Below are 26,707 nucleotides of genomic sequence, written 5' to 3'. Positions count from 1 at the left end.
GTTCTCCTAACAAAAACATAAACAATACAGTAGCCTAATGTCTTTGGTTATGTCATACTCCCATAAAGGTATTTAGGAGTCATATTAATCATAATGACAGAGTATATTTAATTTTTTTAAATGACCCCCCAAAATCACTGAAAGTTGCTTTAAAGCATATCCTCTATCTTTGCTATTAATGTCCTCATATATATTCATTCATTAGCCTGTTCAGTGGAATGGAGCCTTGTTGACTAAAATCATTATTGAGAGGAAACAAGTAGTTAACAGATTTGGAAGTCTATTTTGAAGTGTTAAACATTAAGCCGGTGAAGTCGTGCAAGAGCACATAGTTTTTCCACACTTTTCAACAAGTCCCTTCACGTTTCAGAGGCAACAATGAAGGTAAGACAAATAAAAATGCTTCCAGTTTTTGAATGGTAAATGTATTGATAGCATGCATTGAAGAATATGTGGCAAATGGAATCCATTTTATATATATAGATGTTTGACAATAACTGATTCGGTTATTATAACCCTAACCCTAACTGTATTTTTGTGGCATTCATGGTACCTCAGACCATATCTGTGAGCGACCAGAGCCTCAAATACAGAAGATATACAGTATACAGATCTGTAGATATGGCTCTGTCTGCGACATTTACATTTCTTTTTTTAAGTGTTAGTCTTATGAGCATTGCCTGTTCATAGTTGCACCATTGTGCATTTGACAATTTGTTTGGATATTATCATCATTATTAGAGAAGGATGAAAATGAAAGATCTTTAAAATGTGGACAAATACAGATGACAATTGTAAAATAATATTGACCTTTATTAAACATGAATATTAATTAAACATTTTTTATTCAGATAAAGACAGAACACAACTTGATTACAATTCTGTGCCTCAGGCATAGCAATAAATTGTGTGCTGGGCAACAGAGGGTGAGGTGTTGCATTAAACACCTGTGAACGTGATGAGACATTAATGTAGCCGAGAATGTAGCTGCTGTTGCCACTGAGTGTATGTTAACTCAGCAGTCAAACATGCAATATTTGTTAGTTAAAGTAGGCCAATCGCGTGTAGGTTAAGGTAGGCCTAACTCTATCAAAAAATTATGTGTCACAGATCAATCACAGATTTTTTCAATACAAGAAAAATGTCAGTAGAGTAAACCTTTACATTTGGTTTATCTACTCTCTCTCTCTTTCTCTCTCTCTCTCGCTCTCTCTCTGCCAAACAACAAACAATCTAAATCGGTTGCACTAAATCAATCAGTAACAAGAAGGAAATTATAGAAATCATGTCTGTTCTCCAAGGTAAAAGATAACCTCTGTTTGGCTTGAAATGTTGTGTATCCTTACAGATATTAATACCTACGACTGGGAGAGAAGCTATGTCCATCTCCATAATTGCATTGAGTGTAAGAGTACCTCTTTTGAATTACAACTTATCACACAATTCTTGAAAGCTTTAAAACACATTGTTTATGTGAAAACAAAACTGAAGACAATTATTGAAATATCTTTTGTCTGATTGGAATCTTATAGTTGTTGATACTGCTGATCCTTGCGCCATGCTCAGGGGCGAATGTGAAAATAGGCGTCCCTGAAAACTATGATGGCATTTTCCCATGGTACCTGGCAAAGGTAAGGATGATCACCTAATATGACCATAACAGAAGGAAGTATTATCTTTTAACACTTCTGGGGCAAAACAAAGTATGATCTGGCCTCTTGACAAACACAGATGGACTAATCGCACTTTCAATGGAGACTCTCCAATGGAGATTCTTTTTAGTCTAGGATTAGCCTTAGTATATTCCCAAAGGTTGCACAAGTAAAATTGATATCCTAGAAAACCAGATAGCACTAGTACCCTACACACTAGTTGTTATTTTGTTGGGGAGTAACAAACATTGTAAACCATATTTCCCATTAGAATTTTTTCATTTGTTGGACGTTTTTATTCAACTTCATTTCTTTCACTAAACTCTATGATCTCATACCCTGATTTAACTACTATTCTGCCAACCCATGCTAAAAACTCAAACTAATAAAGCGGTAGAAACAATTAATCAACTCATTATTTTAATTGACTGACAGCCCTTCTGTATGAAATACCAATGTTTCTGAAGGTTCAGAGTATCCACATTGGTGCCAGTCTTTGTGTGTTGTACTGAGTGAGAAATTAGATTTTATTTTTAAGGAAGTGAAGGTAAAAGAGTGGAGCTCTTCTACTGCACTCTAGGCTGAAGATGTAATTACGAACGCGCAGCTCTTGCGACATGAAACTAAAATTGGAGTGCTTACACAATGTTCAACCATCAGCCCTGCGTCCATGGCAGCAGGCGGCTTTCAAAATGCCTCTTAGAAACCATCAGGTTTTCTCTGCCACGCATGTGATTGACATTGTAATTGGAGGCATTTCGAAGCTGTGAAATGCGTTTTGCAGTCACAGCTCTCTCTCCTCTGCATTTTATGATGGTCTATCAAAACACACTCAGATTAACTTTAATGGTGTTAATGGGAGAGGGTGGATAATTGCCACTACTTTGACTAAGGTTGGAAAAGGACAACATAGTTGCTATGCTATCTTGAATAAAAACAGCACAGGTCTATGAGTCACAGTCATTGGACTGTTCCCCGTACTTAAAAAACGTGTCTGATATTCCCATACCATGTGAAGAATGCACTCGATAGCTGCTATTTATATCATGAATTGAATGGAAGAAAAACAAAGATAACTTTTTTCATGAAAGCATTGCATTGCATGTCAACACATAAAAGCAAGGGGAGGAGAGGGATGTTTTGTCCCCGTGTGAAGAATTAGCTACCGTCCACCACTGCAAAACTTTAAATATAGATTTAAACCAGCCTTTTGGTTTAAATGTAGGTTGTGGGGCAGTCAGAAAAAAAACAATCCGGACCAAATCAAAGTGTTTGGTTCTCAGGAGGGTTGGTTGGACATGAGCTGAGAACATTGGCATGGTGGTGGCAGCTGAGAGTTGTTTGCTATGTGGTATGTGAGGTCGTAAACACATCATACTGAGTGGCAACAGGAGATCACCAGTCTCCTGTTTCACAGGCTCATCTAGCAATGCCACATGGTCAGTCCCATGCCAGGCCACACACGGTGGTGGCGTGTAGCATGTCTTTACTGTGTCATAGTCACAAAGCGCTTTGGCTGCTATCATTAGCAGAAGGCCCATTAGCTACAGGAGCAGCATTCAGACTTATTGCATTCAGAGACATTCACTCACCACATGCATACACATGACCAATATATACTGCATGTGCACACCTGATCATCACATGCATAAACCTGACCATTGTATGCATACACCGGACCACCGCATGTATAAACCTGGCCATTGCATGCACACACCTGACCACTGCATGCACACACCTGACCACTGCATGCATATCCCTGATGACCGCATGCACACACCTGAATACTGCATGCATATCCCTGATGACCTCATGCGCACACCTGACCATCTCATGCACACACCTGACCATCTCATGCACACACCTGACCACCGCATTTGTAATGGAGATGGTTCACAGAACCACACTCTCATTATGACCTGTCCTGTCCAGATGATCCAGGTTTTAACCCAGGTCTGTCACATACAGTATGATGCACATGCCTTACCACCCAATGCACAGGACCCCAGCAAACAGATCCTCTGCCTACTTCTTTTAAGACTCTTGAGAGCAAACTGTCACCAATTTGCCAGTGGGGAATGTAGTCAATGGTCAAATAAAAAGACACACAACTGCTCACTGTACTCTAGGTCAAATGGAGTTACCCATACAAGATCTCCAAATATCCCATCATTACTTTATAAAATAACTTTATTTGAGCAGAGCAAAACACATTAGCACAATCTTCAAAGATCTATTTGCAGTCAATGTTGTCCCCTCCACTTCTCAGGTCAACATTTGTCCACACACAGTAACTAGAAGTTTCATTTTAACAGAATTTCTGACTATGCAGTGAGAATACTAAAGTGAAGGTCAAAGTGTATTGAAAAAATTATCCTTCCCAGTCACTTAAACAATGCATGACATGGTTTTTCAATGACATTAACACTGATGGTTTGGATCTTTTTATATTGTATGCATTGTATTTTGTGTTGTATTTTTACATAGTATTTGGCTTTGATCCAAATAGCTCCCTAACCTCCCAGCGACCTACAGCGGCTTAGTGGTGACCGGGGATGATGAGGGGATTTTTGGAGTTGAGGCAGGATTTCTCTACGCTCTCAAACCACTGGACAGAGAGAAGCAGCCATCCTACTTTTTACAGGTGGGCAGTGGTGAACATATCACAATGCAATTAGGACTGTGTATGATGTAGTTATTATATATTATATTTTTTGTATGAATTTGCTTTAGTGGTAATTCTATTGTGATAATGATAATGATGTTATTGTTATTTATTGTATGAATATAGTGAATGAATGAATGAATAGAATGCTGCGTTATTTTTTGGCTTCTCCTCAAACAATGTCTTGTGTTACCAACAATGAACCTCCTGCAAGTAGATTCCATCAATTAAAATGTAACAATATTAGTTAGAGATTGTATGTGAGGAATATCTGAAAAAGTTAGAAAAAGTGAGACAAGAAACTGTATGCTCTGCATAGCATTGAAAATCATCTTAGAGGTCCCACTTTAAACTAATTACGACTGGTAAGGCTTCATGAATGCTTTATATGGCATACATACTGTAGATGCTTTACAAATAATTGATAAACAATGTCATATAAAGTGTGGAGTAATGTCACATTCAGTATGTGTCAAAACACCCGATTTTAGGATTTTAGGAAGTTTATGTCAATGCGTAATTGTAAGTATTTGCTTACAAATGGGGTTCATAAACAAAGGAGTTGTGAAGCCTTTATAAAGCCTTATAAGTGGTAAGTAGTTTAAAGTTGGACCAGAATAGATATGTTAGGAGCTTGAAACCCAGTGTGCTTGTTGCAGGTGTCCTTCACTGCATCAGTGCAGCCTCAGACCTTCAACGTGGAGGTGTGCGTCATCGACAAGAACGACAATGTGCCTGTGTTCATAGAGGAGAGCATGAGAGGCAGCGTGCAACTGGGGCTACTGAAAGGTACAGGTCACAGGTCACAGAACCCAACCACCACTCAGGAAACAAATCACGTACAGAGGTGAAAAAAGCAAAACATTCTGAGACACTCATGGATCACTCTAAAATCCTCTAATATACTGGCATCATTAAACCTTTTCAATTAAAAGGTTAAAAGCGACAGCCGTAACTTGTTTTAAAGATATTTGTAGCTGTGACACATTGAAGACACTGATGCTGATTTATGGCATTTTATTGTTGTCAGAAATATAACAAACTGTCATTGTGTCTTGTTAGAAGAGCAGATGTACATGCATGGTTTTTACAATAGTCCCTAGAAGAAACAAGATGCTTCATCATCCCCTCAGACTGGGAAACCTACAGTCTGACCTTGCTGGGTATTATTTTGAGTTTTTGCGTCAGAGATGACTCAAGCCAGTGGATTTATGTGACTGAATGAGATTGTGGTTACGTGGAGAAATAGAGGAGACGTGTGTGTGCGTGTGCAATGTGTGTGTATGTGTGTGTGCTGTCGTATCTGCGAGCATGCGTGTGTGAGCATCACTCTACCAGATCAGAATAAGCTACCATTGATAACATTGTGGTCTGACCTTCAGGAAATTTCCCATAGAACAGACTTCTCAGTGGAGAGATCTATCTGTCTGCTCAATAGAACGATACAGACGGAAGGATTTGTGTGTCTGCGTTTTTACATGAACTAGACTAGAGTATATATTCACAACATACCTTCAGCAATAAGACCTAATGTAAATGATGTAATGTATGTAGATGATTTATGAAGCATCTACTGTATAAAGGGTTTATGAAGGCCTCATTAAGCATTTGTATTGTTTAAAGTGTGACCGAAGCCTCCATGTTAAAGTCTCTGTGTGTGTTTGTTAGGGATCCCATTCATGCAGGTGGGGGCCTCCGACCGTGACGACCGCAACACGGCCCACGCTGACCTGCGCTTCAGCCTGATGGACCAAACTCCCAGAATCCCCTCCAGTCACATGTTCTTCATAGACTCAGTGTCTGGAGAGGTGTCGCTCACTGAGGACGGTGAGTTTATTAGCCTTGAAACCTGGTAACCATGTTTGAACAAATTTGGACACACACGCACGTATGCACGAACGGACGAACGCACGCATGCACTCACACACACACACACACACACACACACACACACACACACACACACACACACACACACACACACACACACACACACACACACACACACACACACACACACAGTGCTGTGTCTGGACCTTTGGTTGCCCTGGTGTCCTTTGTTGTAGCTTGGCTTGAGCTAGACTAGAGTACATAACGCTCACAACCCCAACCCACCCCATTGGCTGCCTCTATCCAGGCCCAGGTCCAGGATCCTGCGTTCCTTGGATCATAGCAGTGAGTCGTTAGATTAGACTAGAGTGACTCATAATGGCTAACGAGTAGGTTTTAGATTTTGCAGGTCAGCTGTGTGTCTCTGCAGGGACACTGCAATCAGAGCAGACTGACAAACACTTGAAGAAAAACACCTTAGGGCCACTCCAGTGAAATGTCAGCTTTTCAAGCTGAAAAATTATAGCTTGTGCCTATGATCACCATGATGTTCTGCAATGAGTTTAGTTGGAAAATAACCGTTTAAATGGAAATATGTTTAATTCTGGCTCCAAATGTCATGTAGTATATGACTGAACTTTGAATTGAGCATAACTGTTACGGCTGTAGTGTGTTGTGTGTGTGTTTTTGTTGTTCCCTGTGCCTCTTCCCAGGTTACCGCCCTTTCCCTTTCCATTGCCATGGTGACGGCATGAGTGCGCACACCTGTTCTCACCTGGTCATCAAGGGTGGACTATAAAAGGCTGGGAGGAACTCATAGATGGTGCCAGTGGGCCAGTCAGCAACCTATTGTGTTGTGTGTTTTGCCATAGTGCTCTCTTACTACTGTGGTAGTGTGTACCGGTGTCGGTAATTCTGACTCTCTTTGAGAGTGTGTGGTTAATTACTGTGTTAACCTTATTTTACCATAATTGCTACCCTTTATTAAATCAGTCCTCGCTTTCTCCCCTTTTCGAGAAAGTAGTTTTCAGTTTGCGTTTCCAAGTTCTTGAACTTTACTATTATTTTGAATTATCAATACGTTTTTGGTTTATCTGTATTCTCCTGTCTGCCTCCGCTTCTTTGTCCCCTGGTCCACTTTATTGTTACTCCCCTCATCCCCTAGATCTTACTTGGGGACGTAACGGCAACAATTACCTCATCTACTTTGGGCTCCAAATCTCTGACTGTCTTTTAAAGTGAAATGTCTACCAAAATGTCCACAACCATTCAACTACTCTGTCTCTATCCTACCTCAGTTTACCTCATAATGCTCCTCAGAGTAAAGTCACTGATAACCACTTGTGATGGTTCTAGTGTTTGTTTGCGTTCGTGTATGTGCCTGTGTGTGTATGCATTTGTGCAATTGTGTGGGTGAATGTTTGTGCGTACGTACTTCTGGACGTGTTTGTGTGTATTTGTTTAATATATATATTTATAATAATGCTACATATATTTCACTGTTCCACACAGGGGCTTCCACTCTGGACCCAGAGATGTGTGGCCGCTACAAGCTGTCAGTGATGGTGAAGGACATGGGGGGTAAACTCAATGCTTTCTTCTCCACGGGCATTGTGACGGTGGAGGTGACAGGAAACACTTGGGCATCGCCAGACCCTGCCCGTCTACAGGAGAACCTCCCAGGCCCTTACCCCATCCCCATTTCCCAGGTGAGAACCATGCTCTGGCTCCAAGCCTGCAGCCCTGCATGGGAATCACCAATATTAACTTGTGGGTGAGAGTCCAGAAAGCTTTGCTGCACCAAAATGATCATCCGTCCAGACTTCAGATGATCTTAGTGCTAATATGATTCATTCCTGCATGAACTGCATGGGGTCCCCTGAGAAAAGGTCAGGGTTGGTTAGGTCACGGAATACATGTATTTATAATACATACTGTATTCAGAATATAGTTATTTCTGTATTGTATATTTGAAATCACAAATCACTATGACTATAATGTACTGTACATCAGAGATGTGACTTACTGTTTGATAGATGAATGCCATGGAATGGAAGGAATGGGGGAAGCACTATTTTTGTGTTTTTAGTATCCCCTGGGTTACTAAGCGGCCAAAGTGTACAGTTTGTGTGTGTGTGTGTGTGTGTGTGTGTGTGTGTGTGTGTGTGTGTGTGTGTGTGTGAGTGCGTACGTGCGTGTGTGTCCAAATTCGTTCAAACATGGTTACCAGGTTTCAAGGCTAATTAAAAAATCCATATTCTCATCCAAAGAATTTTTGTCTACATTGTGAAACAAAAACAAACTGAAATGCACATTGATTAAATCCCAGGCACACTCAGTGACTTCACACCGGCTCACTAAATGGAAACAATGGAGCAACCACATTTTCACAATCAAATAGCACTTAATTTTTATGACATATCTCAAGGAATGTCATTCCATGAAAGCAGCATTAAACTAAAACATGAGCAACTGAGTAATAGGTCCTAGTTGTTCTGGATATGATAAGGTAAGACAGTGTCTTTAAAGGAGCAGGGAATACGTTTGTTGGAAATCTTCCACTTCTGGCCACATCTGCGAAATTCAGTTTCAAGTTCCACACAACATCCTTCCTAATAATGATATAACTACCAGAAATGTACTTTCAGTGTCAGACATTAGCTGTTCTGTTTCTGCATGCACACATGATTCAAAGAGGCAGCCACCAGAGACAGAAAGGCGAACATCAGTGAGTCCACTCCCCTAGAACACACCTGGCACTAACAACATGATTGTATGCAAACCGAGTGTCGGGTAGGACACTCCATTTTAGAAAGCGCTTTCTCTGGACCAAAACAGCATTCACAAATGAAATATTTAAGGGATCTCATTCCCTGATCGCTACTGATTAAACATAGTTATTATAACTAGTCATTACATTATTAGGAAGCTTTTAGAAAACTTGGATGTTACATACTGGACCTTTAATGCAAACCTGCTCTCTTGCTTCATAGGAATATCCAGGAACCTGGCTACAGTTTTGATTGAACAGGGCAGTCAGTCTGTACCCTCTCTAAGGGGCCAGTGTCTCTGTGTTGACACCTGTCTCAATTCAACATTTATAGTATTAGCACTTGCATCAGCCTAAGTCACCAAAGGTGTATAAATAACCTGAAACCTATGACACACTCAGAAAGAGGAAAATGAGACTCTGAAACTGTTTGGTACCGTCGTGTTGCTGGGTCAATGTAATTTTCTAGAAAATTAGCAATCAAAAAGCATGATTTTTTTAAATTGTTGCCTTTGATGATAGAATGAAAGGACAACCTGAATTGTTGAGAAGAAATTCAAGAGCAAACTGAAGATCAAATTGGTAATGTGCATAAAATATTGATTTACTGATTCATGTGCGTATGTGTATTTCTGCGAGTCAGAGTGGTCGGTGCCTACACAGTCTCCCGCACCTCCTACTCTCCTCCTCCTCCTCCTCCTCCTCCTCCTCCTACTGCTCTGCTCTTATCCCTCATCCCTCTCTCACTCATGCCAGCTCCATCCGCCCACTGAAAACGTGTGGATACAAAATGTGGGTAGATTTGATCTCTTTTTCACATTCATCTGAATCCCATAACAGCCTAAATCTCCAATAATATATATTAGAATTTGTACAGGCTGCTAAATCTCAAACAAATCCACCAAACCTATGCCAGCACAGAAATCCTAAAGGGAATCCAGAGAGTTATGATCACTCTGCTTTTTGTGATGAGAATCCTACATATGTGTGTGTGTGTGTGTGTGTGTGTGTGAGTGAGTGAGTGTATGCATGCAGCATGTGTGTGCCTGCAGCATGTGTGTACATGCATGCGGGTTATGGTTGTGTATGTGGGTGTGTGTGTGAACATGTGTTAGAGCTGTGGGGATGTCTCTGCTCAGAGGGTTGCAGGGTTAGGGAGTTTGGATGCCGACAGAAAAGCATGGCCCTGGGTATTTATGCACAGTGATTCTGCTCTTGAACCCTTGATATCATTTTAGGAATCTAATTGTAAAGTCATGACAAAGCAAGCTTAAGGACTACAGTATGATGTATACACTTTATTTGTATTAGTAATTTTGTAAATTGTAATGGCTTATTAATTGAGTTAAGCTGTTTTTGTTATGTGTGTGTCGGTGCAGCCTCTTGACAATATTAATATTGAAAATACTACAAATAGGATATACACTATAAAGTTAACACTATATGGCTCCTGCTGTAGTAGAAACTCTCTGCTTTCTGTGCCCATATGGGAAAAGCCTTGTTCAGCCCACTCTGTCATGATTGATGTGCCTTTGTAGGTGGTAGTGGATGTGTAGTCACATTCAAGGACTCAAAGCATGGGTCTCATCCTTTTTCTCTCAGCAGCACAGACAAAGAATGCCTCTGTTAGGTATAATGCCATCAAGAAGTAACCTCAATGTACTTCAGCGTTCTCAAGAAAATAATGAAACATTGTACTTTATAAATGTTAACCCATGTAGTTCCTGTATTTCCCCCTCAAATCATAACACCATAGATCAGTTTCCATAGATAGAGGCAGCTTTATTCTAATGACCAACTCCTGTTACTCCTGTTGCTACCATAGTGGACTTTTTTTATATTCAATACATGTGAGCAATTAAAAAGAATAGAAAAATTGGCTCTGCAATTTCTTGAAAGCAAAACATGTGACATCATTCTAAGCATCCATTTTTAGAACAACCAACGATCATTAATCAGTTCTCTTGTATACATCTCTTCAAAATCCTGAGCCCCTGAAACAACATAAGGGAGTAAAGCGGTCGTGTGAAAAAGCCTTGTGTTTATACACAGCCTTCTGCCTTTGTGGGGAGCCATCTCCAAAACAACAGTCCAGTGTGTGTGACAGTGTGTTGAGGAGACACACATGCCCCTGTGTGTAACAGCTGTGCTGGGGACCTCTCCTTGTTGGGTGCTATTTCATCCAGGCTTGCTCAGGGCCAGTCAGCTCTCTCTCTCTCTCTCGCTCTCTCTCTCTCTATGTATGTGTGTGTGTTTGTGTGTGTGTGTGTGTGTGTGTATGTGTATGTGTGTATGTGTATGTGTATGTGTGTGTGTGTGTGTGTGTGTGTGTGTGTGTGTGTGTGTGTGTGTGTGTGTGTGTGTGTGTGCACGCTCTGTGTTAAAGCAGTCAACCAGCTGTGGAAAATCCCTCCATCCAGCATGCATGAGGGATGTTTTGGCAGAGGTCTCTGTTCCAAACCTTCTCCAGTACATTAGCTCATCCCTTTATCCTATAAACACCTCATATGGTTTTATTTAACATCAGAGTTTCCCTGCTGTGTCCATCCTCCCTCATTTAGCAAAGAGAAACTCACTCTATGGATGCTAGTTTCATATGTTGAACTCAATATGTGAATGTTAAGGAGGTGGTTTAGTAAGTCATGCTCATGTGTTAAGTAGACATGCCTGCGATCGAAGACTTGCGTTTGCTCCCCTTAGTCATTGCCTAGATTAGCTCAGCAGGGTATGTACAGCTTTGTGGCGTGCAGATGACCTGAGTTCGGACCCAGTAGGTCACATGCAGTTACCAATGTGCTATGTGTCCCCCCATGCGTCCGTGTCCCTAGGTGAAGTGGAGTGGGAGTCTGGTGGAGTACAGTCTGGAGGGGGAGTTCCCAGAGATGCTCTTCACCATCAGTCGAGATGGAGTGATCTTTCTCAATGCCCCTCTGGACAGAGAAACCCAGGACCAGGTGAGTTGGCACACTATTTAATTAGTTTTGAATATCCCTGTCTTTCATGTAAATATGGTTCCCAATTTAACAAATGACCTCTTTTAAGGCATGAAGTATTCATAAACCCTTAATAAGGCCCATGTAGATGCCATGTCATTTAAAAGCAGGGTAAACATTTACAAGGGTGTTATAACAGGTATTTACTGTACATCTGTATCATATATCCATCCTTTTTATAGCATTGCAGTTGCTTATAAGATGATTTATGAAGCATCTATGTAGGTTTATGAAGGCTTTAAAAAGAGTGGCATTTTCTCAGCCATGTAAGAAGTGATGTATTTATGAATTATTGAATTTAAACTCAAGCACAGAGGAGATCATGGTAGACAAGAATATTAAGATCATGAATCTTATGTTGTGTTTTTTTCCTTCTCTGGGGTTTGCCAAGAAGCTAAGCCTCTGAACTGTACAGGATTAGATAAACAATACATCACTTTTTGGCAGAGAGGCTACATGGTTGACCATTCTGCAGCATAGCAACATATCTGGCCAGAAAACATGCTCACTGAGCCGCCACAGGTCAATGTTTGAACTACACCCAAAGGAAGAGTAACTACACAGTAACAGCCCTATACAGTATATCTAGATACACCCCTCTCCCCTTACTCCCTCTCCCTCTCTCCACCACCTTGCCACTAGAAATGTCAGTCACAGTAACAGACTTACTACACCCAGATACACCCCCTTCTTTCCTCCCAACCTCCCCCTTTCTCCCCCCCAACCCTCCCTCTCTCCCCCATGACTGTAACTTATACAGTAATATAGCCGTCATCATGGCCCCAGCATGCATCACTCTGAGTCAGAGCCTATCGATCCACCTCCTCACACTCAGCACGAGTGCAGTGGGCAGGCCCCCCTGGTTGGGGTCGCTTCCATGCTGACGGAGAGGTCGGTGTGTTCAACACACGTGACTCTACCAGAGCTGATGGGGGGAAGAGGGAGAGGATGGACAACTATATCGGTAGATAAATAGATAGATAGATAGATAGATAGATAGATAGACAAATAGATAGATAGATAGATAGATAGATAGACAAATAGATAGATAGATAGATAGATAGATTCACACCTACTGTATCTTTTCCAGTGTTGACAGTTAGAGAGTTGCATGCCCCTTAGAGACTGCAGAAATTATTAACATTGGCACATGGCAGATGCCACAGTGGCTGTAGTCTGAATACCAGTCCATAAATCAATAGTAATGTTGAGTGGTTAGCACTGAATGTCACTCACTAGCTCCTATCCTTGTTGGCTTAATGGCTTCATCTCCTACAGGCAGGCAGGTCGAGGTGAAAGCGGAGGGAAAAGTGGTGGTCATTTGTCACACCTAAAAGCAAGGGGCTCGTTTCACAGTCAATATTTTCGCGGTCAAAACACATAATACACAGATCGTAAAATCAATGTAACATTTTAAATAGAAGGGAATACATTCAAAACAAGTTTGGAGAAGTTAGAAGAAGTTTCAAGTTATCACGGTAGAACCTTTTTGGTTAAAACTGTGTGTTTTGCTGCCTGCATGTACATTTGTTTAGATGAGGAAAATGTCTCCCTATGTGTCATCCTACACTTCATAGGCTATGACTGAAAAATCACCCACTGTTTGGCTGTGTCAGTTTCAGATCAGCATCGTGGTAGAGCGCCCGGATGGCAGGGAGATAGCCAAGCCTGTGGAGCTGAGGGTGATGGTGGGAGATGCCAACGATAACAGGCCCACGTTCCCTCAGGGCCAGTACCACACCGTGGTCAAGGAGCTGGCTGCCCGGGGTGAGGGAGGGCAGGTTACTAACAGTAACTTACCACAGGCTGTAACATACTTGACCAGCCACGATATCCTTACCCTTACCCTTACCCTAACCCTAAATGCAAACCTAAACCCAACCCTAGCAAGTTGTTGCATGTCAACAGAGCTGCACTTGATAGTTTGTTAATAGTTTGAGCTTCTGTTGGTCATCTATGGGGCACTGTCCAAATACAGTGGTGGCAAGCATTTTGTTTTGGCTTAAAAATGTGAGATTCTCAGAAATTAAATACAATGCGAAATACAATTCTCAAAAAGAGAATCGAAAGAAAATGATGTTTGTTTGAGTTTGTGCGTCCACACTAATCTGTGGGGAATTTGCTCTTTTTTCTCCTAGGGACAGAAATCCTCACTGTCCAGGCAGCGGACAACGATGATCCCAAAACAGATAATGTGAGGATTTTCTACCGGCTGGTTGGCCAGATCCCAGAGAGCCCCCGGGCTCTGTTTAGAGTGGACCGGGACTCTGGGGTCATCTCAGTACAGGCAGACAGCATGGAGGGGGCTGCCCCACAGTACACTCTGACCATCACTGCCGAGGACGCTAAAGGTGACTGACTGACTGGCTCTATGGCAGTGGGAGTCAAAATCATTCATAATCCATAATCATTCAATATCCATATTGATTGAGGCTAGTATTATCATGGCTCGGGATGGTAGTGCTGCCCCAGATAAGTGAGTCTAAATCAGACCTGGGTTGAGTGTTTTGACCGTTTGCTTGAGCCTGCATGGAGTGCCAGGGTTTGCAGTTTTGGGACTATTCCATTGGTTCCATTGTGCAAGGCAAACTCAATCAATTTGAGTATTTAAAAACAATTTGCAAATACTATTTGAACCCAGGTCTGGTGTACAGTAAATGACACAACAGTGGGATGAAGGAGCTACAGTATTGTGATGTCTAGGAACAGTTGTTTAGTGGAAGTGTAAATGACTACAGCAGGATGTGATGGTAAAGATGCTTCCCTGATTTGTTACAGTACACTTAAGAAAATAGCCTTTGAATGATGCTAATGACTAAGACCAAGGACACCAATGTGACAGACATACTGTTTGAGATATTCCTCTCTAACAGAGAGACCGTCAGACTTAACCCTAACCTATATGAGATATTCCTCTCTAACAGAGACTGTTAGATTTAACCCTAACCTATATGAGATATTCCAATGTGACTCACTGAAGGAGGCTGTGATGATGTCATCTGCAGGTTTAAACAGCTCATGTACTATTGTTGTGACGGTGCAGGACGAGAACAACAACCCACCAGTCTTCACTCAACACGAGGTAATGCTCATACAGATAGACTCCTGACCTAGTAAGTGCAAACTTTGGATAAACAGTTCTGTTTAACTGCAACAGAGACTGTTCAGTCCCAATTCAATTGGATTCATTGCCGCTGCTCAGATAACACCATCATGCTTCTGTATAGTGCACAGTCAGCATGGTTCAAAGCCATTACATTTATCAAAGACGACTGTACAATTCTGAGCTTCAAAATGTTATGCTGCACCACAGCGCTATCAAAACATTTGCTGCTGTACTGTAAAAACATTTGTTGCATAGGGGATGTACAGTAACTTCACTGTCAAGTGCATATTTCAGACATCCATTACACAGGTTCTTGGTATAGGATTTCTAATGAACATGAAGCTTGGTGAGATCTGGCACGGTTATGTAGCATTAATCAAATAGAATTTGTCACTATTACCTCACCATAGCAGGTCATGTCACTGTGCACGTGTTCATACTAAATGTTTCTGGTTATGTTACACAGGGGACAAGGGCCTGTCTCTGTGTTTGTTGTGTTCTGGGTTGAAAGTGATGTGGGGCCCTTTGGGCCGAGGCTCTTTTGTGGTGGTGGTGGTGGTGGGGGGGGGGGGGGGGGGGGGTTAATCTCAGGCTTATAGAGATGGAACCATGTTATTGGACAGGTTTGTTTTTTCATTGTGTTCCAAATGGACAGTGTTTTCTGACTTAATCGGATAAAGCTTTAAATGAGGTCTGTGAGAACTATCTATTTATAGGCAAATATAATCCAGGCGGCCACCACAGGACACTATCCCCTGCACTTAGAAAACACTCTAACATTTCAGTTTTTTTTTATAGATAAATGCTGTTGACAAACCTACAGACCAAAATGTACGAAACTATTTAGCCTGGGCTACATTTGACAAAGCAGTTTGACTTTTGACAACGCAGTTTCAGATGAAATATTAAGTACAGTACTGTGGTATGTGTCTATGCATCACTTATAAGACTGGAATGACCTGCTTTGTTGTGGAAATTCTAGATAAAAACAAGTTCTGGCATAACACTTATTTTTGATGTATGAGAGCATCTTTTGGGACATGCAGAAGCAGCTACTTCCAGCTATTCGGATGTCAGTGTTCCTGGAGTATTCTTCTCCATGGAGGGTCCTAATGTGGAACGATGTCACCTCTGAAAACGTATGAGTTCAACAGAGGGTTAGCTCTGGGTATGAAGAATGCTGGCCAAAGATAGAAAGTTTTCTCAGACACTCTGCTCCAGAAAACATCCCAAAACCAACACCTCTTGAATAATGTAAGAGAAAGAATATTCATAGGTACGTTGGAGCAGAACATCGTTGTAAGCTGGGTGGACGTGACAATAGAGTACACAGCCCTCTGTCCTCACTGACAACGTATCCCATGGTAGGGCTTGGTATATTAAAATGTACTCTGAGCAAGAGGGAAGGTACTGTTAAGAGACAGTACCTTTCTGGAATGTTGTCTTTACAGACAACATTCCAGAATCATCCACAGAGTGTTTCTTACCACCCGCCCTCCACGATGGTGCTGATTATATCTTGAGTTGATGCCAATGAGTTGATGCCAATGCACACATGCACACAGGCACCCACTCCAACCCACCAACCCATCCGCACCCACGCACACCCACACTGAGGTGGAAAAAGCTCTTGAGTGGGTCACGCCAGATTGCCCCAGCTTTTTCCAGCAACATGTGAACGGGTTTGTAGTGAGCTGTCAGGTGAGTGGTGACAGTGGTGGTAGCAGTGACCCTGTGGCCCGGCAGCCAGATCAGAGACACGGCCGCTCCAGTGGAGGAGCACTGTGAGTGGCAGATTAAAGGGCTCCCAAGCACAGAGATAGGAGGTGTGTGAATGAAGGTCAGCAACAATGCAGGACCACAGGAGACATGCATCAAGATTCTCAAATTTTCTCTCTCTCTCACACACACGGAGACACACACACACACACACACACACACACACACACACACACACACACACACACACACACACACACACACACACACACACAGAAGACCCATAATTTCAGAAGACCCATAATAAATTCATAAAAGAACCAAACTTCATGAATGTTTTTTGTGACAAAGAAGTATGTGCTCCAATCAATCCATCACAGAAAAATAAGAGTTGTAGAAATGATTGGAAACTCAAGACTGCCATGACATACATGTTCTTTACAAGTGTATGTAAACTTCTGACCACAAATGTATATGCATGTGAGCTGACACATTGGAGAAAAACAATTTACACAGACCAAACAGATGACACCGTTACAGCTCTATAGAGGTACTATTTTTGAATGACTTTTTGAATCTTGATTGTTAGAGGGAATCTGCCCAGTTGCCCTTCAAAGATTATTTGCTACCTTTAGTTGTACATTTAATATATTTATCCCCCCCTCCTCTCTCCCTGCCTCTCTTTCTCTCTCTCTCTCTCTCTCTCTCTCTCTCTCTCTCTCTCTCTCTCTCTCTCTCCCCCCCTCTCTCAGTATGGCCCCTTCCACCTGTCTGAGGATGCCCCTTTGGGTGCCACGGTAACAGCGGTGTTGGCGCGGGATGCAGACGAGAGGGGCGGAGACAGCTGGCAGGTCGACTATAGGCTGGAGTCTGGCAACGAGGAGGACGTTTTTACCCTGGTGACAGACAAGCAGACCAATGAGGTGTCCCTAATCCTGTCCAAGGTAGCACATCTCATTCAGTCACCATTCCCTGTTGTGTTAATTGACAGATGACACAGAGCCCCAGATGTCAATATATAGGATGTATTTCAATATGTTCTCACCAATGTTATTTGCACACTAATTGTGACTCATGTAACATAATAGAACAGATGCATGCTGTTTGCTGTCTCTTGCTTTCTCTCTCTCTCTCACACACACACACACACACACACACACACACACACACACACACACACACACACACACACACACACACACACACATACACACACACACACACACAGTCCCAAGGACAGGAGTTTTTGAGAATGCGTTTTCCCTGTTGTCTCTGTAAGTGGGGCAGCTCCGGTGCCAAGCTACTTCCTCTCTCTCTGTGGAGTTATGGAATGGCACTGAGCTGCATTATCCCCATATTTCATTTTTCATCGGTAGAGCAAGAGATGCTTGGGTCATTGTCTTATTTCGTGTGTGTGTGTGTATTTGTGTGTGTAGGAAACAGATTTTTATTGTTTCTGATTTACCGTACACTGTAGCCCTAATTTACATCAGAACATACATCAGAACATACATGTATACTGAAGCTAGTCTCTTTCCACAGTTGCTGTTGTTATGACACATGTTTAACTGTAGGAATAATGCCCTACAAGTCTGACACATACACTCACTTAACACTTTATTAGGAACACCTGTACACCTTCTCATAGTGGAAGTGGTGTAATGGTGTGGGGAATATTTTCTTGGCACACTTTGGGCCCATTAATACCAATCAATCATTGCTTGAATGCCACAGCCTATTTGAGTATTGTTGCTGACCATGTTCATCCCTTCATGGCCACAATTTACCCATTTTCTAATGGCTACTTCCAGCATGATAATGCACCATGTCACAAAGGAAAAGTAATCTCAAACTGGTTTCATGAACATGACAATGAGTTCAGTGTTCTTCAGTGGCCTTCCCAGTCACCGGATCTGAATCCAATAGAACACCTTTGGGATGTGGTAGAACAGGAGATTCACAGCTTCAAAGTGCACCTGAAAAATCATGCAGGAATTGTGTGATGCAATCATGTCATCATGGACCAGAATCTCAAAGGAATGTTTCCAACATATTGTGGAATCAATGCCACGAAGAATTGAGGCTGTTTTGAGAGCAAAGGGAGGCCCTACCCAGTATTAGTATAGTGTTCCTAATCAAGTGTTCGGTGAGTGTATATGTCTATAGTCAACTGTAGATAATTTTGAGGATCAACAGGATTTTTAAGTGTAACAAAACTGTAAGTTAAAAGACAAAGACAGAGACCTTGACTAGATGTGAATATAAGAGTGTTATCAGAGCGTGTGCACTAACATGTGGTCTTTCACTGAGATACACCCCAGATGGTAGTCCCATTGTTTCAATAACAGCAGACTGCTCACAGTCTAACAGAATGATTATGTGCCCTTAGTGCCGCAGAAACAAATTGTCGTTTATTCACCAAAATTACCATAAGCAAAATACTTTTTCTGGACTGGTAGAAAGATATGATATAAGGTCTGATGTTATTGCATAGTTAACCATGAGTAGTCCATGAGTAATGAATGATGACCCATTATTATCAGTCATTTGCTGTTATGTAATATTATGTTCGATATGCCGAGGACTTATATAATACTGAAGGTGATGAGTATACACAGGTAGCAGGTGTACTTAACAGACTTATAATCTTTCGAGAGAGGTATGAAGATTACACACACACACACACACACACACACACACACACACACACACACACACACACACACACACACACACACACACACAGAGAAACACGCACACAGAAACACGCACACAGAAACACGCACACCCTGAGAGAGGATCACATTTAGTCTCTTCCTTTTTATACCCATTGAGCTGGGGACTCATGCTTCAAATGTCAGCATTTAACCAAGTAGGCTTCCAAACTAGCTAGGAGCCAAGAATAGAAATGAGTGTATCAAAAATAGCATGCAGAGGATATTGATAGGTCTGTAGATAGAGGTTATAAGGTTATGGAAAAGGGAGGAAAATGCAAATGAGTCAAGGGATGGTTGTGATGTGGTTATTCAGTGGTTGTGTGGTTATTTGTGGGGTAAGTGCATTATTTGTGAAGTGGTTGTGGGGTGATTATTGCATTATTGTGAGATGCTTGTATGGTGGTTGTTGAGTGTTTGTTGGGTGGTTGTTGCACTAAAGTGAGGTGGTTGTGGGGTGGTTGGGTTCTTCTGGTTGCTTGATATAAACCTGCAGTCACTTCAAGTCAGTGGCATTAGTCACCATTTGTACTCACCAAGGTCTGTGTTTTTCTCGCTAGCAACACAAGCGCTTATATGAGCTAGACAATAGATTTTTTTTTCCAGCAATCACTTAGCATATATTACTGAAGGCAGCTCAGTGGATGTGGATGCAATCCTGGTGTAACACACCAGGATTGTGTGTGTGACCTCATATGGTAAGCATAGCAACAGTCCTACGCTAACTGGATCCTTCGTCATAGGAACAATTCTTGTCAGACGACAACGGAATCAAATAGCTATTGCTGCCAGGTTTGGTTTACAATGGAAATAAGACTCTACTCTGCCAGTAAATCAACTCCTCTCACAGGTGCAGGTATCATAGAGGATTATTACTTCAGAGCCACAGTGTAACAATCCACAGAAATTCGTAGCAGGGACTTGCTCATCGAGTGTGTACCAACTGTCTTTTTTACCCTTTTGATTCAAGCTCCAAAGTAAGATTTCTGGGAATGCTAACCCCTCCCATGAGCTTTTAGTGTTTCCCTGCTCAGCTCTCCTATTGGAGTTAGAACAAAAACAATTGTCGTTGTCTGTGAACATTATGTCTGTGCCTCTGTATATGGTATGACTAGCATCTCCATGACTACCTGTGTGCAGGTGCTTGACTTTGAGCGAGAGAGCGAGTACATCCTGGTCCTCAGTGCTCAGAACCCCGTGGCGCTCGTCCGGGGGAGGTACGGGCCGGCATCCACGGCCACGGTCTCTATCTACGTGGATGATGTGAATGAGGGCCCCATCTTGTCCCAGAGCCACTACGAGGTGACAGTCCGAGAGGGGGAGGAGCCAGGGCGGGTTATCGCCACTATCCGTGGATACGACCCTGACTCTCATCCAATCAGGTGAACTCACATTCAGTTTTAAATTATTAAAAATAACCTCTCATCACTCATTACGAGTAATGCTGCTCTCATAGAGTTCCTTGAACACAACAGATATGCCATTGAAATCAAGTGCTACTTTATTTGCGTGTTACAATGTATTTGATAGACAGTACCTTTAACTCTAATTATTTAAGCATAAAAGACTGATGTGGCTAAATGTTAGGGTTTCCTGTTTATCCAGATACTCCCTCCGAGGAGACACTAAGAGGTATTTCTCTATTGGGAAGTACTCAGGTGAGCTGAAGACTGTCCAGGCCTTGGACAGAGAGGAAAACAGCACCTACACCATGGAGGTCATTGCTGAAGATGGAAGTAAGATGGTTTCTGCAAATATATTATTTTGTTCCCACTTCAAACAAATTATAACATTTAAGGCTTTATGAAACCTTCATAAACCCTTTATTAGGCCTACATACAGTAAATGCTTTATAGATCAGTTAATTGTCATCAAATGTCATGTTACAGTAAATAAAGGGTGGCAAAGAATAATGCCACAATGACCTGTTATAGCACACTTATAAATGATCTGTAAAGCATGTGTAGGCCTTATAAAGGGTTTATTAGTTGTAATTAGAGGCTTCTGTCTAGCTTAGACACTGGCCTTTCTGTAAGTCTCTGTGTCAGATTTTCCAAGCGAAGGCTGTGGTAATTCTTACATTGAGAATTCAAGACCACACAGTGTTCACTGACAGAGATGTCAGACAACGTAATAAGCTGGTAGTGAGTCATGCACAGTGACTGCCAGTCTGTGGGTCTAGCTTGACTAGAGGGGGTGTACTGAATGTGGTACATAGAACGCCTCCCCAACACTAGATAAGAAGCCCACACATCAGAAGACAAACCTGCAGGGTCTGAACACTATGTCAGACGTATGTCATCCTCAAATCCCCAGGAGCCCTCTCCACCACCAATGAAAAATCGATTCCAATTTACAGCAGTCCATTGCCTACAGAATGGGGTCATGTCTGTGGTGCACACCTGTTGAGGCTGTAGGGGACAGAGTATGTTTGAATAGAGAGAGAACAGAGAGGAAAGAGAAATTGTGCTCAGAGGGGGGTTGAAAAGAGAATTGGTGGAGGGGAGACTGTATTTGGTTGAATAGAGGTTTACAGAGTGAATGCATGAATGACTGGATAAATTAATTAATCAAGGAATTAATGAACTAATGATAGAGATAGATAGATAGAAACTTTATTTATCCCTAGGGGAAATTCAGGTTCCAAGTAGCTTAAAGACATAGAGACATCACACATAACATACACATACAACATACAACATAAGCACGATTGTAAACAGGAAGTCTATATGAATGCTATAGACAGATAAGAATAAAGATGCTGAGAAAAATATACTAAATACTAGGTAACAAACAAGTCCACGACTTACTATGAATTAATTACAATTTGTGTCATGCCGGTGCCCCATCATGCAACCCATAGCCCTTAGAGGATTATAAATAAAGAGACATTTTACAATCTGCCTTGTAGATCAGAGAGGTTGTGTTTTTTTTGTCATCTTCCCAATGTTTGTCAAAGCTAGCCTAGCAACACCTAGGCTAACACAGAACAACACAGACAGCACAGCACAACACAGACAAGCCCTAATGCATCCCCTGGCTTATACTTAACTTGGGGCTAATGTGATGGTACATGCATTAAAAACCAGGCATAATTGAGAGGAGAGAGTCTATAAAAAGAGCAGAATGTTTATCTTTTCAGCTTCTCTCTCACGGATTAGAATTGTGTATTTAAGTTGTACTTTCAACCAAAATGATATTTTATCAGTTTTTAAAAGACACGCTATAAATGATGACGTTTGTTTTAACCAGTGAATTAATGGGTGAGGAATGTTGGGAGCATTTATTTTATGATTTTATGGTACTGTCTCAGCTGTTACTTTCTAGGAAATTATGTGATAGCAGGGTACTCTTTGGTGCTAATTTCAAAGAAGAAATTGGCTTAGTTATATTGAAACAAACTAATTCTACATGTTGTTGTTATTCTATTCATAAACTACCATGAAATAATACATATAATAAAGACCAAGCAAATAGTCAGTTGTGCTCTGTAGAATAAATAGTACAAATAGTCGTACAAATGAGCTAGAGTGTAGCACAGTGTGTTAATGCTGCAGTGCCCACACTCATATCGCTGGGTGAGTTCAAATCCACCCATGGCCAATTTCCTTTCTATCTCCCCTCTATATCTATAAAGCTATCTCTCATTCCCCTTGAGAATATGGAAGAGGAGTGAAATTTCACTCAAAGAATGAAGTGCAGTCAATAACTGTAGCCCTTCATTTGATTGTTCATCTTGTTGCCACCCAGGGAACTCCTCCCTGTCTGCCTCTACCCTGGTGACGGTGCACATCCTGGACGTGAATGACAACAGCCCTGTGTTGGTGGGGGACTACTCCTGGAAGTACCTCTGTACCCCCCGGTGGGAGGACCAGGCACTGGTGCTGGCGTCCCGGGACAGCGACGGCCCCCAACACGGCGGCAGGCTCAATTTCTCCCTGCGCAGCGACGCCACAGTGCGCCGCAACTGGAAACTCACGCCCATCAACGGTGAATCTGCTACATTGTCTACCAGCTAGACAGAGGCCAATTTATGTACAGTATGTCTGACATACATTCAACTAGTTCAGCAATTGATATATCATTTTCTAGAGTTCACCTGGTCCAGAAATAATTAATGCACTTATCGTACTCTGAAATCCAGTAGCCCTTGCTCAATCAGAATTGCCATGACAATACTTAATGTGTGGTGACCCTAATTCAATAAATAGCAGATGGCAGGTTTTCAGAATAACACAACAAATACTAACTTTTTACGGTATGGTGAATCATGTCTTCAACAACACAATGCATTTAACTGAAACAATGTATGAAACTGCATTTCAAATTGAACATTAATACTTGTTATCCTGGAAACTGGTTGTCTGCAACTGAATTGTGGCACACTGTAGAACCATGTCAACCAGGAACGTTTGTCAGGAAACAATGATGTATCAGTAAGATTCATTGAAATCGAGTTGGTGATGGTGGTGGTGGTGGATTGGTTGTGTCATGTCCGTTTATGTAAGAATCAGCAGACGAATTACGATGACATCATCAAATTAGACGATGACTCATTCTATTTGAGAGGACATGGCGATGACATTAGTTCTGACAGTTCTAACACGGTGGCCCCTGTAAACACTGACGCCATCCACAGACAAATGGATTCCAAAATAGAAATAATTGAGTTTCTTCAGAAAGAGGAAAGAACCAGTGTGTTAGCTATAGTGTGTTCGCTTCGACAGTGTGTCTGATGAATAGGATGTTATCTAGGCCACCTGTGGATACACACGTGTACAGAGGATTAGAGTACATAACTCTGAGACTGGCAGAGGGAGTAAATTGCCCTCCCCCTCATCTTCCTTTCTTTGGAACTGTCTGGGCAGGCAGTATTAAGCCTAATGGCCCACTTCCTGTAGCTCTAACTGTGGTAATGTGACAGGCTTCAGACTTGACTTTGGTGGTGACGAAGTTTTCATTCACTCAGCCCCAACCGGTTGTCCTCCTCCCCTGTTATATTGTTATTTCTCTGCCCTTTTTCTTTGCGTGTTATCAATGGATGCTGCAGCGGCCGGGTGTAATTATATTTTCACCTTTCATTTGTGTGATGTCAGAGCTGGGGCTTGACGGAGCGAAAGGCTAAAAGTACAATTCTCGCTGAAAGACCGGCTGTCTAATAACCTGTTGCACAATGTCCCACGGTGCACCTCCTTAGTTGACTGCACTCCATAACCTCTCACTTGTTCGCCCACGTCCCAAAACATAAGCAAGAAAATGCTCTCCAGCCAAGTCACCTGAACCATTGAGGATGCAGCAGACCAAGGACTTCTCCTCTATTCATACCACTGGCATCCTCAGATGTACCTCAGACAGGAGCAACATACTGATGGTAGAAACGTCTTGTGCAGTACATACAGTACTACAGTATATGAACTGTCTAACTGCTACAGGAGGAGAACATCAATTGCATGTGTAGAGTTGTGTCACACCAGTGAGACTGCCATGATGATATAAAGGAGGATAAGGATGTTCTCTTTGTTCCCTTCTGGGGTGCGTCACAGTCGCTCCATCTCCTTCAAGAACAGAGGAACATGAAGGGGTAACAGTGTCATAGGGCAGTTAGAGGCTTTGGGACCCCTGAGATAAGAGCTTAAAGGGCCTGATAAACCCCCCTGTTTATGGGACGGGGCTCCTTGTGTTAACGTCATACAGAACCAGAGGCATATTTTGGAATCGTTCACAGATAAGATAAAGTATCAGTGCCCCCCCCCCCCCAAACCCACCCCCACCCCTCCATTGCCCCCTTGTTTTGTGTGTTTTGTAGCAGTTACACAGTTTGGTCTTCTAAACAGGAGTGACAGGGTTGCACATAATATGATAATAAACAGACCTAGGTTTTCCACTGTACATGACGTTGATGAGGTTGTTGGTGATTACGCCAGTTGTCTGGTCACACAAGCCAAAGGCTAGTTAATCAATCTGTCACAGTTCTTTATACTGTGCTACTGTGAATGACCTTTCCACCAAATTGGCCCTTGTCCTAGAGTCTTTATTGTGCATGTGCAGATGTTTAAAAATATATTTCAAGTATTGTTATCTTCTGTCTTTCAAGAGCTTGGGAGCTTTTAGAATTACCCTTACCTTGATATACAGAGAAAGTAAATGTTACTTTTGTCTCCGGTCAATCATATTGATGTGTGTGTCAGAGGTGTTTTTTTATACAACCATCAATGTTATGTGTTGATTTCCACAGACACCCACACCAACTTGTCTCTGAACATCCCTTACCTGGCTCCTGAGGTCTACACTGTCCCCTTCACCATCTCTGATAGCAGCTCCCCTCCCAGGAGCACCTTCATCAACCTGCCTGGTGAGACACACACACACATGTACACACGCACTGGTTGTGTTCAAAATAGGCAAATGTCCAGGTTCTTGGATTTAAGAATTTAAGGTTCTTGGATTTACAGGTTTCCCTGTATTCGTTACATGTGGTGCAGTGTATTGATATTCTGTACAGGTCATTCTGAGACATTCTGTACATATTGGCTCCAGTCTCAGTGTCATGGCAGGATGGGCCGCAGGTGCAACCCCCACCACCCCCCCCCCCCCCTAAACCCCCCCGCCCCACAGACACGCACAACCCCGTCCGCCCTGTCTAAGCTACCCCTTGTCTCCCTGGTGATTCTGGTCGTCAGTGCTTTAATGTGTTTACCAGAACTGGATCCTTTCCGAAGGGAGTGTGTGTCTGTCTTAAAAAATGCTATCTATCTATCTATCTATCTATCTATCTATCTATCTATCTATCTATCTATCTATCTATCTACTACTTATTTGCTTATAGGGAAGCTGTATTTTATGTCTGGAAGGTGTTGTAGAAAGATAAACTTATTATTGATCTATTATCGTATCACAGTGACAGTGTGCCCGTGCAATGTGAGAGGGAACTGCAAGATGGCTGCCAAGCAGCTGCAGGGCATGCCAACAGTACAATCCACTGTGGGCATCCTACTGGGCACCCTGGGGGTCATAGGTAAGACAAGTTGGGATTGAGTAGGAGATCTGACGTGAACCATTAATTGACAATTCGTTTTACCATGAAGATTTTGAATTAGCCATAGTATAACATTCAAGTATTCTGGACCTAATTGCATTCATTTTGTTTCGTATTACAGGAATCATCCTAATTGTTGTTTTTGTGAGGCTGTCCTACCAGAATCCCAAACCGCCAAGCAAAACCAACCAGGAGAGAGTTCCTTTGAGGATTTCACTGTAA

General features: G+C 42.1%; 1 protein-coding gene across 1 annotated transcript; it reads left to right on the top strand.

Moving 5' to 3' along the window:
* Positions 1–378: 378 nt before the first annotated feature.
* cdh16 (cadherin 16, KSP-cadherin) lies at positions 379–26,707 on the top strand (the record flags this gene model as incomplete). Its single annotated transcript, XM_083665188.1, has 17 exons — positions 379–384; positions 1,533–1,631; positions 4,162–4,296; positions 4,977–5,106; positions 5,986–6,144; positions 7,660–7,856; positions 11,746–11,871; positions 13,527–13,677; positions 14,049–14,261; positions 14,916–14,992; positions 17,488–17,679; positions 20,590–20,831; positions 21,055–21,185; positions 23,200–23,439; positions 25,685–25,801; positions 26,348–26,464; positions 26,607–26,707. The coding sequence occupies 17 exons, from the start codon at positions 379–381 to the stop codon at positions 26,705–26,707; spliced, it is 2,433 nt and encodes an 810-aa protein (XP_083521314.1).

The sequence above is a fragment of the Argentina silus genome (genome assembly GCF_951799395.1).
Source record: "Argentina silus genome assembly, chromosome: 2".
Classification (NCBI taxonomy): Eukaryota; Metazoa; Chordata; class Actinopteri; order Argentiniformes; family Argentinidae; genus Argentina; species Argentina silus.
This window is presented reverse-complemented; position numbering and strand designations above follow the sequence as displayed.